The sequence below is a fragment of the Mytilus californianus genome, unplaced genomic scaffold (genome assembly GCF_021869535.1).
Source record: "Mytilus californianus isolate M0D057914Y unplaced genomic scaffold, xbMytCali1.0.p SCAF_14, whole genome shotgun sequence".
NCBI classification, from domain to species: Eukaryota; Metazoa; Mollusca; class Bivalvia; order Mytilida; family Mytilidae; genus Mytilus; species Mytilus californianus.
Window position 1 is genome coordinate 1,649,212 of NW_026262626.1, and position 16,543 is coordinate 1,665,754.

A 16,543-nucleotide genomic window follows, 5' to 3' on the forward strand; every position below is an offset into this window, starting at 1 on the left:
AATTTATTTTTATTCTATGCAAAGAATATATGCTGCCTTAAAGTAATTGATGAAAAAAAAACTTGATAACATTGAAATAACTTCAAAAATGCACAAACAACACATTGTTAAGTTATTTCATGAATTGTTTTAACTAGAATATAAAATGCTTTAGTGTCCCTGATAAGTTTTCAGTGTTTAAAATTGCATCTTATTTTACGAAAACAAATAATTATCATGGAATTTCAATGGAAATCTAATATACTTTCCTAAATCATACAAGGTTCAATCAGGCATCATGACTTTGTCCTCAATCTGACTTTTTTAAAACAATTTTGATTATAAAGATTTTCTCTTTGCATTTATGATTCAACTACAGCACCTTGCTTTGATATAAAATGAACTAAAACTTTCACATATATTTGATTTTATGCTTAACTACTAGATAAACCTATCGCCATAAAACTCCAAAAAATCACCAAAATCTTAAGGAATATTTTAATTGATCATTCATATTTATTTTTTGATTTTAGATGTGATTAACTTCTTCCTGAATAACTGAATACCAAGTATTAGAAATACTGCCTTGTTTAGTTTTAACATACACCATTGATCATATTGCATAAAAATGGATATGTTGATGAAAGTTTGTAAACACCCTATACCTATAAAATTCATGATGTCAATTGGTATCTTATTGAAACACCGGAAAAATATTACCCAAGTTACAAAAATGTAACAAATATTGCTTATAAATATTTGTGCACCTCTTAAATATCTTAAAGTCTCGTGTACAATCATCTACAGACATAACAACAAAATGTCTTATTCATTATCCTGAAATGTATGTTCTTGTGGTGCAGGCAAAAATAGAATATGTGCTTAAAAAATCTTCGACTCGCTCTAGTTCTTCTTAACAAGTTTGATCTTAAATCAGAATAACGACTTGAAGGAAAATGGGTTATCATATGGATTAATTGGGCTGCAAGAGTAAAACAGATTTTTTTTATTTTGCAACTTCTGTTTGATTTGAGCACCACTAATGAGTCTAATGTAGATGAAACACCAGTCTGGTGTAACAAATTATAATTCTAGTATCTCCCAAAGTTTTTAAGATGTTTGTCATAAGGAATGTCGATTTCATCAACTAACAATTAGTTTGATTTAATCTAAATTTACTTTTATGCTCAAATTGCATGGAAAATTTGTCAACAAATGAAAGTTCTTTATAATATTGAAAAAAAATCAAAATAAGAAACAGCTGGCAATAAGAAGATAATAGATCAACTAGTGATTTGTGACATGTCCTTTATTTAAGACTTGAACAAATCACAAATCACAAATGATAATGTTTGCAACTAACTCCATGCAGAAAAGTAAACTTTCCTTACAAATGTCAACATCTTTTTCGAAGGGTAGAGAGAGTCAAGTGATGCTCCTAAATTTCGTAACAAGATTATTTTCATCCCTGGTCACTTATTCATCTACATTATAAGTCCTGCCTATTCTTACTTGAACATAATATGAACTGTTGGATGACTGTACGTAAAACTTTTCAACAGTTTAAAACAATTCAACATTGTTGTTACACCACATAAGGAACAAGGCATATTCGTGTTAAGCATTTTTCACAATAAACAACAGTTAACACTGAACAACAATGCACTCTATGGTCTGAAATTATGCTTAAGTTTACCCTATAATGTAATGAAGACGCTTCATCAAAAAAAAATATATATAAAAGTCACATGCACTGTAACTGATCGTAAAACAGACTGATGTTATATTTAAATAGTATCAAAGGTAATGTACTGCCATATTTAGGTTTCATTTCATCTTCTACAACTGAGATCATAAAAAAATGCCATGAAACAGTACTTGACTTATGATAAAAAATAAAATAATTTGGTTTTCCTTTCAACCATCTAAAATAAAGTTTAATAACATTATAAACACATGATTGCCTATCAAACTACATCATTACCCTGTAAAAATGACTGAATAAACTTCATTTTCCTAGTAGAGAGAGTTAAGAATAAAGGTGAATTAAAATCGATTATCTTTATCGGAGTTAAAATGGTTAATTAAGACTAGATCCAAATAATATATATATTGACAATTAACCATTAATTAATATAATGTAGATTACATTTTTGTTTCAGGGTAGGCATTTTATCATTTTGTTAAGTGATGAAAATAAAATGATTCAATTGAAGTTCACAACTAAAAAATAAAAACTGTAAAAGCTGTCTGCAAAAAAAGTCCTCCATCTAATGATTGGACTTTAAAATACTGTATTTGTTGATTATCTGTTTTATAAACAAAATTGGTGGTAGCTAGCAGCAAATGGTAACTGGTAAAATTGATTAAAATTCAATTTCAGCATAATAAAGCACTTTTTAACGCTGGTCTTGTTTTTTTATTTACTTAGTTAAGAGCACAATAGTATCTATATATACATATTAACAAGACTCATTTGATATGTAGTTTTCATAAAAACAATAATTTTATTTATTTTTTTTAAACAACCCTAAATAAAACTCTAACAGCTTATCACATAATAAAATTGTGCATTAAAAAAAAATTACCAAGTCACATCTAACAACCAGATCCATCATTTTCCTGATTTCTTTATCTCATATATCATTGATGTTGGTTGGAATATTGTCTTGTCCTTCTATAGTATGCAGTTTTCATTTTATATTTCTTTTTTGCAACTGTGATACACTACAAATGACAATCATACAATCCACTTTATCCACATCATGTTAGTTTCAATTTATCAAGTATTGCATAAAAATTTATGAAAAGCCTTGTACACCTGTACCAGATGACTTTAATAAGTATTTTTTGAAATATATGAAAATGAGAAAAATGGTGGACCTGGCAACCTAATTTATAACTTGTTTAGGGACTGAACTTTGCATTATACATATACAATCTTACTGATTAACTGAGCAAACAAAAAAAAACATTAATATACAACAAAATCAACCAAAAACTAACCAAGTTAAAAAAAAACACCAAAACAAAACTTGAGACTCTTGATAAACTTAAAATATTACTAATATATATGGTCAAATGTGCCACTTCAAGTCCAGGGAACACAAACAAACTGACTAACAGAGAATTCTTAAATGGAATATGATAAATATACAAATGTTTTAAAATCAAAAACCAGAAGGCAGATATCACAAATAGAACAATTTTAAATAAAATATTTATGATATAACAAAGGAAAGAAAGCTTTTGAGTTAGCTTGGGAATGCTAAATATAAAAATTTTGTGATTTCCTATTCTATCCCATTATTTCCTATTCTATCCCATTAACATTTTTTTATGTCGTTGGAGACTAAACTGATTTTAACACAAGGAGTGATTACTAAAAGAAGAGGTACTTGTATTGTGTAAAAATGATATTTTTCATTGGAAAAATTTGAAAATAAAGACTTTTGAAATGATTAGCCATTCTATTCTACAATGTAAATGTTTGGCACTCAGGATTACATATATTGCAAAGTGGTCCCTGTTAGAGTAATAACTGATTATGTAAAAGGACAAATATGCCTGTGCATTTATTTAAAGCCAACAAAACAGTTACTAAATATTACTACTTTTCAATTAAAGCTAAAAATAGACTTGAAATGACACACTTTAAGCATCTCAACTACTGACCATGAACAAAATAAGACTTGTTTTGATTGGTTCCTCCCTGGTAAAACTAGCTCTGTCTGGGACAGACTACAAACGACACGGTCAACAATACATCCGACATGTATTCCTGAGAAATTCCAGCAGCTATGATGCTCTTTGATTCATGAAAATTATAAAAATGATATATGCTTTAACTTTATGATAAAAAACAAAAGGTTTTGTTTCCAATAGAAAAGAATGAAGAATTATCATTTTTAGGGCTATTATGCAGTAAGCTTTTAAGGATAAAAAAACCAACTATCATTATTGAATGAATTCTGTTCACTGTTGCTATTTTTTTTAAATACATGTAGTGGAGTCTTATTGTAACTTTTGAATTATTCTAGTAATCTTACTTTAAATATTTCTTTAAAACAAGATTCTTGAATATTTATAGAACAAACATATCCAAATAAAATGAAATAGATGTATATATCCCATTTTTTTTTCATAATTGATTTATATATCAGTCTTATTTGAAAAACAAGAAAAGTTATGTTTAGATTGCTGCGTCAACCACAAGCTTTAAAAAAATTGTTTAGGGGTTGGTTAAGTACCAATAAAATCTATACTAAATATAATAAATTGAAAATTTGTTTGAAATAATAACTGTGAATTTCAACTTTAAAAGTTTAAAAACATAGTAATTACATAATATCACATTGAAAAACACACTAAGGCACTTAAAAAAATATTGTATTCAAAACAAGATTGTCACCATTTTGTACTTTTGTTAAATAAATATCAACATAAAAATTTGCATAATAATATTTTGATTGCATTCTAAAATTATTTAACATTCACAGTCAGGGGCATTACTTAGACAAGTAATTTTTTTTAGTTACTTACATAGGTAATTTTTGTTTTTAAAAATTATAAAATTACTCAATAGAGTTATTTTAAATTTCAATAGAAGCATGGACTAAATGCAGTTTTCATGAATTTTTACATTATTTTATATCATAAAATGATGAATTTATTAGATTTTAGAGGAGTATAGAGATAAAGGGTTACTTTAAAAATCAAAGTACTGAAGTACTGAACATCGGATGACCACAAGTTCTTGAGGATGGTCAAAAGCACTTGTCTCAGAAAAAAACAACATATCTCTTTACCTAAAACTGAGGTTAATGTACAGAGATATATTTTTTTCTGAGACAAGTTCGTGCGTGGATGATGACTTCAACTTCACCGTAATAACTATTATATTGTAGTGATACAAATCAGTATACACTGAGTTGTTGTTTATATTATATTAAAATAACAGTTACATATATATATGATTTGAATCCATTTGTATATCATTCTATTCTACTATTCTAAAAATAGTGCAATGCAAGTGCATGGTGGACACTTTTCTGTAAAAATTCGATTTTTCTAAGATTGGATACGAGTAGGCATTCATATTTTCCCGCAAAATCAATTACAGAGTTACCGGTCCTTGACGGTATTTTCACAAAACGTTCTTTGAGATATTCTTCCGCATGCTTTAACACAATTTTTCGGTACGTGTGCATTGATATTATCAATGATTTTTTACTTATATATATATATATCTAACTACAAAACATTTTCATATTATTAATTTATGTTGTAAACAAAAATATTTTTATCAGTATTCATTGAAGAGATGTATTTATATCAAACGATAAGGAATGTTATTTTGCACTCGTTTATGTGCGCGTATTTATCAGATCGGTTACAAACCCAAAACTAATTTACATAATGGAAATCTAGGCGATAGCAATATATCGGGATGACCTCAAGGTCATCGCGATGTAAAAATGACAAAAATATTACTTGAATAAGTTATTTTATACATCTTTGAAAGAATTAGTAATACCACTTATTTAAGGAACATATGTAAGTGTTTTTGGTTACAAATTATAAATAACTTCAAGTCTTAATTAATCCACAAGTTTCTATCTATTTATATCTGTCTACCTTCAAGATTTTTGAGGAAAATGATATTTTAATAGTCCCAAGAAACCAATCTTTGACCCAAAAGCGTTGATATGAAAGATAAGTGCGTCAGAAAGGCAATTAGTGTTTCAAAAAGATTAGATTTTATATATCATGGGAAAAATAACCAGATGACCGTGAAAATTTGTTAAAGCTAGTAAAATATGCATAGTTGGACACCTATAAAAATAATATTTAGAAAAGTTACTTATATAAGTAATATTTAAAATAGCCTCGTTTTCAACATTACTTGTACAGGTAATTTTAAATGTTACTTGTTTAAGTAATGCCCCTGACTGATTCAATGATTTTAAAATTTATTTTTGTCTCATCTATTATTAGTCTCTCTGTTTCTCCTGGAAAGGAGTTTTCAATGCATTTGATATTGAATTCATGAATCAAAGATCATTACAGCTACTATCCATATGTTACAAGATTCCATAATTGTATTTTTAGTTTGAAATTTCAAACACAACACTCACGATATATATAAAGAGACTAAATATTTCCTAAAACAAAAATAAAGTGTCAAAACAACCATTTTTTTATCATGTGCATGTAATTAGTCACAAAAAAACAAGATTATATATAATAAACAACATCTTTTGATTTTAACTCACACAATATCAACAAAATTTAACATTACAACTCCATTTTTAAATGATAAATGTTTCACACTGCAAACATATACCATGTTTATATACACATATATATTTATATATATAACTGACAAACATGTTAGTGATTTAATCAAGTTTCACAAAACATCAAAGCATTATGAACTTGATAAAGTATGATATGGGTTCTGAGAAAGAACCTGATTGATATGAAATGAGTTCCAATGACTCTTGATAAAAAAAAATAATAAAAGTTCAATAGAACTTTTTTTATTCAATGAAGGATCTAAAATTAACAACCATATGGCTTTTTTAAACATGGACCACAACCTCTGAACTGATACAGTATGATATAAATACAAGTGAATCGGATGAAAAATAAATAATATGGCTATTACCATTATGAACAATCCTGACAAAATATACACATAATTTCAGATGTTGTATCCTGTAAACTTTGACAATCCTGATCCTTCCAGAATTTAAATAAAAGTTTGTGAAACTATCTAGCAGATATAAAATTTAATTCCAATTTTCAGTAAATTCTAAAAAAATGAATTAAAAAAAAATCAAAACAGTTGTATAACACTAAAATGGATTTTCCAATTATGGCTGAGCAATTATCAAGAAAAGATGAGTGAAGAAAAAAAAGCAATAGGTTTGTAGTTATATATATACCTAGTGTTAGTTTGGCTTTAAAAAATAATCCAAATTGAAAAGTTCTCAAATGATTATCACTGCCATTCTCACTTTTCTACAAAGGACTACACAGATATATTTTTTTCACAAAGACATTTCTTAAAACTGAAGTTAGCTGCTCTACTTGAAATGAAGAATAAAAACAAATATTTACATTAGTATCACAACTGTTAAAAGTTTTTCAGATTTTAAAAATGTTTAATAACAAGCACAAGAAACATACATAGACGTTTAAATCTTTTTCATACTTGTAGAGAATACTTAGAAGTAAAACTCTACCTTAACCCTAAAGAAAGACTCTTAAAATTGGTCTCTGGCTTCAGTTTACTTTACTAGAATTGGACTTTAAAAAATCTACTTGCTGCTTACACAAACAGAGTATGTAACATAAAAAAATATAACTTTGGTATCAAATTGCTTAAAATCACGAAAAAATTAAATGGCACCGATAAATTTATGACCGATTGGTCAAATGATATAACTTAATATATCAATTAAAATAAAATAAAAACAATCTTTTGATTATAACATAATCTTTGGTATATAAAATAACACATACATTTATTTTCTTGATTACACATAAGTATTTTAGCCATATGGTTGAAAATTTTGTACACGCTCATATTTCATAAATGCTGTAACAACTCTTCATATACCACTTAAAATTTCATGAACTTAAATTTATTTAACTCGACAGTAAAGCTTATCACTAACAAAAAATAAAATTATGTAAACGTTAAAACAATACTAAAACAGTACACAAACTTTAAAACTTGATACAAGAAAATTATAAGTGGTATATGAAGGAACCCTTTATACAAAACAAAAACAAAATCTTATTGTCTTGATTTAAGTTATTTCTGTATGACGCAAACACTTTCAGACAGGATGTGAAGGACAAATGAAGGACATCACGTCACTGACAAAGGAAACACCACTGTGTCATCTACAGAGAGAAGCAGACATATTAACTTATTGTAGCACAATGAATTGTGATTTCTGAAAATCCTTAACAATACTCGCAACTGTATTTCAAATTTTTATATACTACTGTTCATTAATCAGTCAAAGAAAAATGTATTCACTTTTTTAAGATGCACATAATTATCAAATTTTAGTTGAAAAAAAATCTCCATTTTATTTTTGTTCTGGTGCAACCAAAAGCACTTTAATGACAACGCTTACTCAAAATACAGTTTCCAAGCATTGCTACACATATATATATATATATATATATATTTGTATCACACGAGGTGTAGTTCTAGTTTTGTTTTTTCTTATTTAAAAGGTTTCACATTCAAATCATAATTACGAAATAATGAAATTCAACTTTTTTTAATTTATACTCTATTTAGCACTATTATCAACATCTAGCAAAGAAATATACTAAAATTGTCACTATGGACCCTTTTGATCATGCAATAAGGTGTGAACCTTAGCATCAAATTCCCAGTGTCGGAATGAACAACAGCAATAAAAATGCTCTTCATTTGGCTCGAGTCTTGTCAAAAGTTGTTAGTTGTGCCATGAATAAATACACTTTAAAATTTCTTTTCAATTTTAGTGGGACCGATTTTCACAGAATACTAATCCACACTATAAAATGAATGGAAACAAAATGGTATGACCACTGAATCTCCAATAAATTAGTCTAACACTATACTGTTTGTCACAACTAGAACTACAACTTTGTGTTACATCCGATTATTTATCTACTGTTAAGGAGAAGGTATGATAGCCCACATTTTTCCCCTTTTAGATTAAGGATAAAACAAAAGTATTATAAATCTACAAATAAAATAATTCGGATGTCAACAAGACATCAGCTTATCAGGTTATTGTATTTATATTTTTTAAATTTTGTTACAAATATGCTTTGTGGCTTCGAACATTTTGCATATAATGCAAGACTACAAAAACTATTTTTGAGCTCATGACATTAATATATACAATATATGTATATTGTTGGAAAATATCTTATTTATTTGTATGAGCTTTAGAAACAGGACAGAAAGCGAGGCTTGCAAGCTTTTCTCCTGTTTCGTAGCAAGTTTAAATAAATTGTATAGTTCAGACAATGTACATATAATGTTTTTATCCTGCAATTTACACCCAGCACTTTTAGGTTTAGTTGTTTAAATCAAAATAGTTGTTGTTAATTTCTCAAAGAAATCAACATAGTTTAAACTTGGACTGCGAAGAGGACTCCAAAATGAACTGTCACACAAAAAGAAATATTGACATTACCATTCCCTCAATATAAAAGCGGCTTAACAGACTCTTTATCAAGTACAAATAAAGCAAAAATTTATTTGTGTACCTGCATCCAATAGTTGGCTGATTGCAGGATAAATCTAGATACGGGTCACATCCTTACCCAAAAAGATATTTTGCTGCAAGATGTGGTATACAAGAATGTGATTAAGATATATTCTTGTTAAGGCTTTAACTGGGATCTAATTCTGCCAAACATTATGTGTGAAAATGCCATTCTAGGTCAAATATGTCAATTTTGATATGTTTATGAACTTGTGAACATCATATCCTATACCTTCTCCTTACTTTTTAACATGTTTACACAAATCTACTTAAAAAGAGATTTCACCATTACATCTGATTTGATACAACTTTACTGCCTCAAAATTCTGTATTTACCTCAAGAAGAGTTTTATAACTGAACTTGACACATATCAACCAACTATCTGTTAGTCCTTTGTAAATTTGACCATTACTCTATGATAAGGAACAGTTTCTTACATATTCACTTTGTTTATTATTAAGAAGACCTTTTGGCTAAGTTGAATATCGTTCGTAACAGACACTAAATTATCGTCAAGATGATTAACAACAGTTTCCCCATGTATGCATTCACAATTTGTTTTTTGTCATATGGTTATATTTCTATATCATTTTTATTATATTATTTTTTTATTAGTTTAAAACAAATAATTTTTCTGTTTGACAAAGTTAAATTAAATGAGATCTATAACTTTCATCGTCAAGATGATTAACAGCAAATTCCCACGTATGCATTCATTGTTTGCTTTTTGTTGTATGGATGATTTTTTTTAAGTATAAACCAAATAATTTTTCTCTTTGACAAAGTTAAATTAAATGAGATTTAGACCTTTCACCATGTTTTCAGTAACAGAAAGCATTTTATATTTTTTATCATAATATAGTATTTCATGTTTGGAATTGTATAATATTTAGTGATTTACCAAAATATTTATATGTGTTTTCCTGGTTTGCATCTAATTTTTTTTTATTTTCCTTCACACTGCACCAGATAACACGGGGATTGAATACTCACATCCTGCCACAAATTGATGTGTCTATTCAAAGTTAGGAATCATTGCAGGATTTTTATTTCTTTTTTTATGTTTTAAGACTTGATAATCAGGTGTTGGTTGTTTCTACCACATTTAATAACGACCTGTCTGGGCAATTAGATCTAATATTTTATAAGCACTTGTCCACTGTTGCAGACTGTACTTTGACATCTATGTCTTTCCAGGATTTATTAGATTCTTTCTTGGGTTGCTGTCTTATTGAAATAACCCCCACATCCCTATTAATTTATATGTTTCAGACCAACACATACACATATTAAAATGATTAGATCTTGAAATGAGGCAGTATTTGCAGTTTTGCCTTCTATGCGAGAAGTGTAGACTTAAAATGCAAATTTATCATTACTGTTCTGACATACTACTGATTTGTTTACAAATTTTATTTACTATATTTATATTTGGTGATTTTCAAATTCATGGGCCCCAGCAATATCATTTGTTTTCAACTTTAACAAGTCTATCACCCTACCATAATATAATAAGGCCTATATTCATATTATTCATTCCCAGTTTGGTTTAAATTGGTCTTGTCATTTAAGAAATATAGATGAAAATGTAAAAAGTCACCAGAAGAGAATCTATGCTAAATGATAGAAATAGCTTTCACTGGACCGTGGTCCAGGTGAGCTTCAATAAAGCTTTCCTTGGACCTTGGCTCAGGTGAGCTTAAAAGCAAAGTGACAGTGCAGATGCTGAGTGTTGACATTAAACAGAATGCTCGAAAAATTTAAAGCAGAAATCATTCCTAGCTGACATGTAAACATATAATTCACACCACAACATGTACACATGAATACACTGATACTTCATGCATCTTCATTGTCTAAATGCAAACAATTGATCAATTTTCACATAACATCATGATTATGATTGTGTATAGCTTATTTTGTGTACTAAATAATACAATAGTTGGTCAAACTCATATCCAATGCATTCTTTAGGTAACTCTGTAATAAATTATTCAATGATTTCCATTCTTAATTAATTTCTTCAATTGCAAATCGGTGGCTTTCAGGATATGATGAAATATTCCATCAAAATAAAAGTACTGTGAAAGCAGAGATATTGTTAGATATTTTTATGTAATTTTTTCATTCATATTTTGAATCCAAAGTCAGAAACATTAACAAAAAAAAACGTTGAAATAGAAAAACTATTTTTGTCTACTGTTCAAAATTTTTCACATTATCAATCTTCAATAAACTAAAATGAAAATCATTGAGAAAAATACACAACTATGCAGAGAACTTTTTAGGGCTGATCCTTCAAAAACATACATAGAACCCTGGGAAGTCACTTGGAAATCTCAACTATGTTTCAGACTATTTTGTAACATTGAAAAAGTAAGAAAATTCCAAAATTGCCTCTATATATTGTAATCTCTTTTTAAAATGCCTTCTCTAGGTACCATCAAGTTATAATGGATCAGCCCTCTTACAAAACAAGAACACATCAAGGAAAATTTTCTTCAGTTTGATTCTTTCAAATCAAAATTTAAATGTATTGATTGAAGGTTGCTTAATGCTGTATCTGTGATTTCCTTCTTAAGATATAATTTTTCTAACATTTATTCTTTATATCGCTTGCTTGTTTTAACAGAAAAGTCCCAAGAAACAACAATGAATGAAAAGTCAAATCAACAACAGATAACATTTGTCTATTCCTTGTTTGTGCTGGATTACGTTCTTCTGATTCTTCTTGAAAAAGCATGAACACATTAAAATTCATTTCAAAAATGATCATGATAACATATATTTATCATTCAAAAATGCTACTACCTGTAACTTACCTGCTAAGGGCTAAGCAATTTTGATTTTTAATCATTGGATTTAGAGTTTAAAAAAAAGAAGGCCAAAACATTACTGGGTGCAAAATTTATGACAATTTGTTGCAATTTTGAAGAAAAGATAAAAAATACTTTTCTTTTGGTGTTGAAAACAATTTCCTCTATAATTCATGCCTAAATGTGTTATTAGGACTGTTAATTAGGTATTTTCTCATGTGAAGTGTTCCCTTCAATGAACTTTTGGTATCTTTTGCCTCTCTTTTCCCACTATATTCAAACTATTTTCTTTCAAGAAGTATTATCCAAAGTTTAAATTGGCTTAACCTTGTATTAAGTCCATGCCTTACTTAACGATTTGTTTCAATAACATTTTTTTATCTTTAAAAGCAGGTTATATGAAATTGATCATGCCAACCTGAGATGCAATCTTGTGTGCATGTTTGAACACTTACATTATTGCCTATATCAGTAAGGTTTTCCATCATTTTTGGGGCGCTTTAACTGAACCTTCAGCCTTTTCATACCAATCTGGAACCCATTCATGGCTTGTATGGCAGCCTGAGCTGAGACTGGGTTGTCATAACTAACAAATCCTAAAAAATGAATGTCCTTATATTAGGCCAAATATGATTTATTTTACTTGTCTTTTCTCCTTGAATTTTATAACTTCAATCCCATGCTTTATTTTTCATCTTGGACACTATATTTTAACTCCCCAAATACTTTAAGGGAAGCATCACCATATTATGTTGATACTTCCAAATAAAAAAGAAACAAATGGAAAAATACTTTTCAAAGAATATTTTCAAATTTATAATCTTTAATTGAATTTGTCATTGATCTAATTCACCAAACTGTATGTAATCATATTTATTATCATGACCAGCAGAAACTTATCATATAACCAAATTTAAGTTTTTGCATCTTCTATGTAAATTACTACATGTAATTTGTTTTTTATGATATTTTGTCAACCATATTCATTCAAAACACATGGTAAAACCTGCAGTAGACAAGACCTTCAGAACTAGATTTAATTATGTTATATAGCTAAGTAATGAGAAACAAGACATGTCATCCCATTTATCTCATCATTCTGATTACAGTGATATCCACTCCTTGTTCTTGCCACTTATCAGTAGCTCTTGATAAGTTGCTTTTGTTATGGCCCAGTATTTAAACTAAACCTTTGTATTTTGGGTCCCATCAACATGCCAGATCTCACATATAGAACTAGTTATTTTTGTTAGTACTTTGGTCATAACAAGATTTATAACTAACATTTCTTAAATCGCCTGTTAATAAATTTAGAAACTAAGGTTTCGACTCCCTCAGACAAAAGTTGACCTTAGATGGATTTGGCTATTATTTTTAGTTCCTTTTTGGTCATATAGCTCTTCAACTGTTTTGACTGTTTGGCTTTGAGCATTCCTGATGAAGGTAAATCCAGAAAAGCACTTTGGATGCATGAAATTTATAAAGTGTTGTTTTCTTTTTTTTTAAAACTGCCACTGCTGTTCATCTTTGTTTATATTTTAATCAATTTATTATAAACTCTGCTATTGAGAGGATATCGTGAAATTTTTTACCTTAAATTCACCAAAAAGTTTTAAAAAACATAAACAAAAACAGCCCAAGAATATGTGTCCAAAGGACACCATTCTCTGCTCACACTATCACACTTCAAGTTCTGTAAACCAAGAATCTTTTGGCATATCTTTTTAATAAGTTCACCTCTTTATGAACATGATGTAGTGTACCAAGTTTCAAATTGATTTGACCACAACTTCATGGCAAAGACGAAGTATCTCATGACGTAGTGTACCAAGTTTCAAATTGACGTGACCACAACTTCATGGCAAAGACGAAGTATCTCATGACATAGTGTACCAAGTTTCAAATTGATGTGACCACAACTTCATGGCAAAGACGAAGTATCTCATGACGCAGTGTACCCAGTTTCAAATTGATGTGACCACAACTTCATGGCAAAGACGAAGTATCTTTAACCTGATAAGGGATGGACAGACAGACTTATGCACAGACCAGAAAACATAATGCCCCTTTACTATAGATGCAGGTCATAAACAAATTGTCATAATCAATATTACACTTGCTTATCTGCTAAATGTTCACTGTCATAAAATACTCTGTGACACCAGATGTATTGATAAATCCTTACCAAAACATTTGCTGAGATTTGTCTGTTTATCAATAAACACTTTAGCAGAGATCACACTCCCAAAAGGAGAAAAAGTTTGTATTAAATCACTGTCTGTAAATTCTTGTGGTAAATGATAAATGAATAAGTTGGCTCCTTCAGGTCCTACAAATATAAAGAAATATGTCTAACAATCTAAAATAATTGATTAAACAACCTTTTTACTGAAATTAATATAATCTGAAATTCTTTTGTCTTATAATACCAGAATTTTTTATGTTGTTCATTTCTGAGTTAGTCAACCTAACATGATATCTCATGATAATATATTGTTTTCATGACATGTTTATTGTTTAAGCAATGATAATTGTATAAATGTAGCAATGCCCCTCACAGGCCCTTGATTGATAGATAAAACCTGTATCTATAGCAAATTATGAGGTTCCAATAGAACATCTTTAGGGTAATTTAACCCATTATGCATAGCTACTACTGTGGATTGCTATCAATACCATTTCAAAATAACAAGTTTTATAAAAATAAGATGATGTGGTATGATTGTCAATGAAAAAACTCTCTACAAGAGACCAAATGACGTAAAAGTAAGCAACTACTCTAGAAACTAGAATTTCTGTAGGGTTAAAATTATGTGGTTTTGTGTCTGAAATTAGAATTTGCAGTGTTTTTCAAAAACTGGCAGTTCTGTTGATCCTGACCACCAAAAATCAGACAGTTTCACCAGTTTTGAGTGTAGTATTAGTCCTGATGTCAGACAAAAGTTTTAGGTAGTATTATTCTTTTATAGGCTTTCTGGTAATAAGTACAACTCATGGGCTCTCCGTCACAAAACTTTACTCAGTACTTTAAGTACAAAATTTGTGTTTTTGAAAATACCAAACCAAGCATTTTGATTGATTTCTGAGTCTGAGTATGATAATCGTGCTCGAAATTTTTATGACCGCAAGGCCTGACCACAATGCATATAAGTAAATAAATATTTAATATTGAACCATATACAATTGGCCTAATCTAATTTATACCTTATTTATGGAAAGAATTGAAAGCAGAAGTTTAACTGCAACTACAGGACAACACAATAGTCATTGGGACTACCAGATTTGGAGTTGTGGTGGTCCTTATCACCACCAGGCTAAAAAAATTATTTTGAGAAAACCGATTTTGAAGGGAATAATTTTCCAGGTTTCCTGTTTGAGAAAGGTTCCATTTTGTGTTAGGGTTTTATAATATCTGCTTGAGTAATAATAATGCAAACCAATAGAAAATATTTGCTTTTACATATTTCACTTAGGGCTGTTCCATTAAAACATACATGGTACCTAGTGAAGGTACTTTAAAAATAAGAGTTACCACCCATAAATGCAATCATGGCAAACAGCATACATTTAAACTTTGTTGAAATGTGCATCTGGTGCAGAAAAATGGTACCTTGAATATTATCACACCCAACCAATGTGGCAAATTGAAGTTGTTTACATGGGTCCCATACACGTTTTAATGGAACAGCCCTTAGTAACCCCCATGTATGTTTTAATGGAACAGCCCTTACCCTCTGATTGTTTACCAGCTGCAGAATTCTGTTGGATCTGTGCTGTTGTTGTATTGAATGAATTTGGGAATGCTGCTGTAAAAAGAGAAAACAAGTCTGTGAATAAATCTGATCATACTATGAAATAACTTCAACATGATGTTCATAAAATCTATTTCAAGTAATGCATCCTAGAAAAATTGGTGCCAAGTTTTCACTAATGAACTGTTTCTAAAAATAACAAACATTTCAGAGTTTTAAATATTTAAAAGCAACAAAAAATATTAAGAATTGAAATATCTTCTTCTTTTTTTTTTCTACAACATATACCACATGTACTTTGATCAAAGTAGGACAATGATTTTTTGAGTTTCCTCAAACAAAAATAAAGGTACATCTTATAGGTGTTCAGGTGATAATTTACACAAATTACTGACATTCAATTCTAAATGTAATGATTATATTAATTGACACAAAGTGGTTACATCCAAATCCCTATCATATATATAATTTGAGCAATTTTCTAATTTTAACGTATACATCATTTTGAATTTTTTCTTTACCTATACATTGAACAGAATTTCAAATGTTTCTCATTCGTTTTTTTACATGGTACAGAGTGTCTTTGATTAAATCTAAAAAAAAATTATTTTATAAATTTTGGATTCTGCCTTTTTTTGCAAAAAATATTAAATAGAATTGAGAATGACACATTATAGAAAATACCACAGCATTATTTGGAGAAAC

The 16,543-nt window shown here is 28.9% G+C and overlaps 1 protein-coding gene across 16 annotated transcripts in view; it reads right to left on the bottom strand.

Moving 5' to 3' along the window:
- Nucleotides 1–6,505: 6,505 nt before the first annotated feature.
- The window catches only part of LOC127724001 (CUGBP Elav-like family member 2), a 70,587-nt gene continuing 60,549 nt past the window's right edge, over nucleotides 6,506–16,543 (bottom strand). For 14 of the 16 annotated variants that reach the window (XM_052230734.1, XM_052230735.1, XM_052230724.1 and 11 more), the window contains 4 exons: nucleotides 15,818–15,892; nucleotides 14,272–14,415; nucleotides 12,542–12,682; nucleotides 6,506–7,896 (listed from right to left, as the gene is read on the bottom strand). In XM_052230734.1, coding sequence (XP_052086694.1) covers nucleotides 12,555–12,682; nucleotides 14,272–14,415; nucleotides 15,818–15,892 — 347 coding nt within the window. In that variant the 3' untranslated portion in view covers nucleotides 6,506–7,896; nucleotides 12,542–12,554. The remainder of the gene's footprint in view (nucleotides 7,897–12,541; nucleotides 12,683–14,271; nucleotides 14,416–15,817; nucleotides 15,893–16,543) is intronic. The other 2 variants (XM_052230725.1, XM_052230721.1) reach the window with 1 other exon arrangement.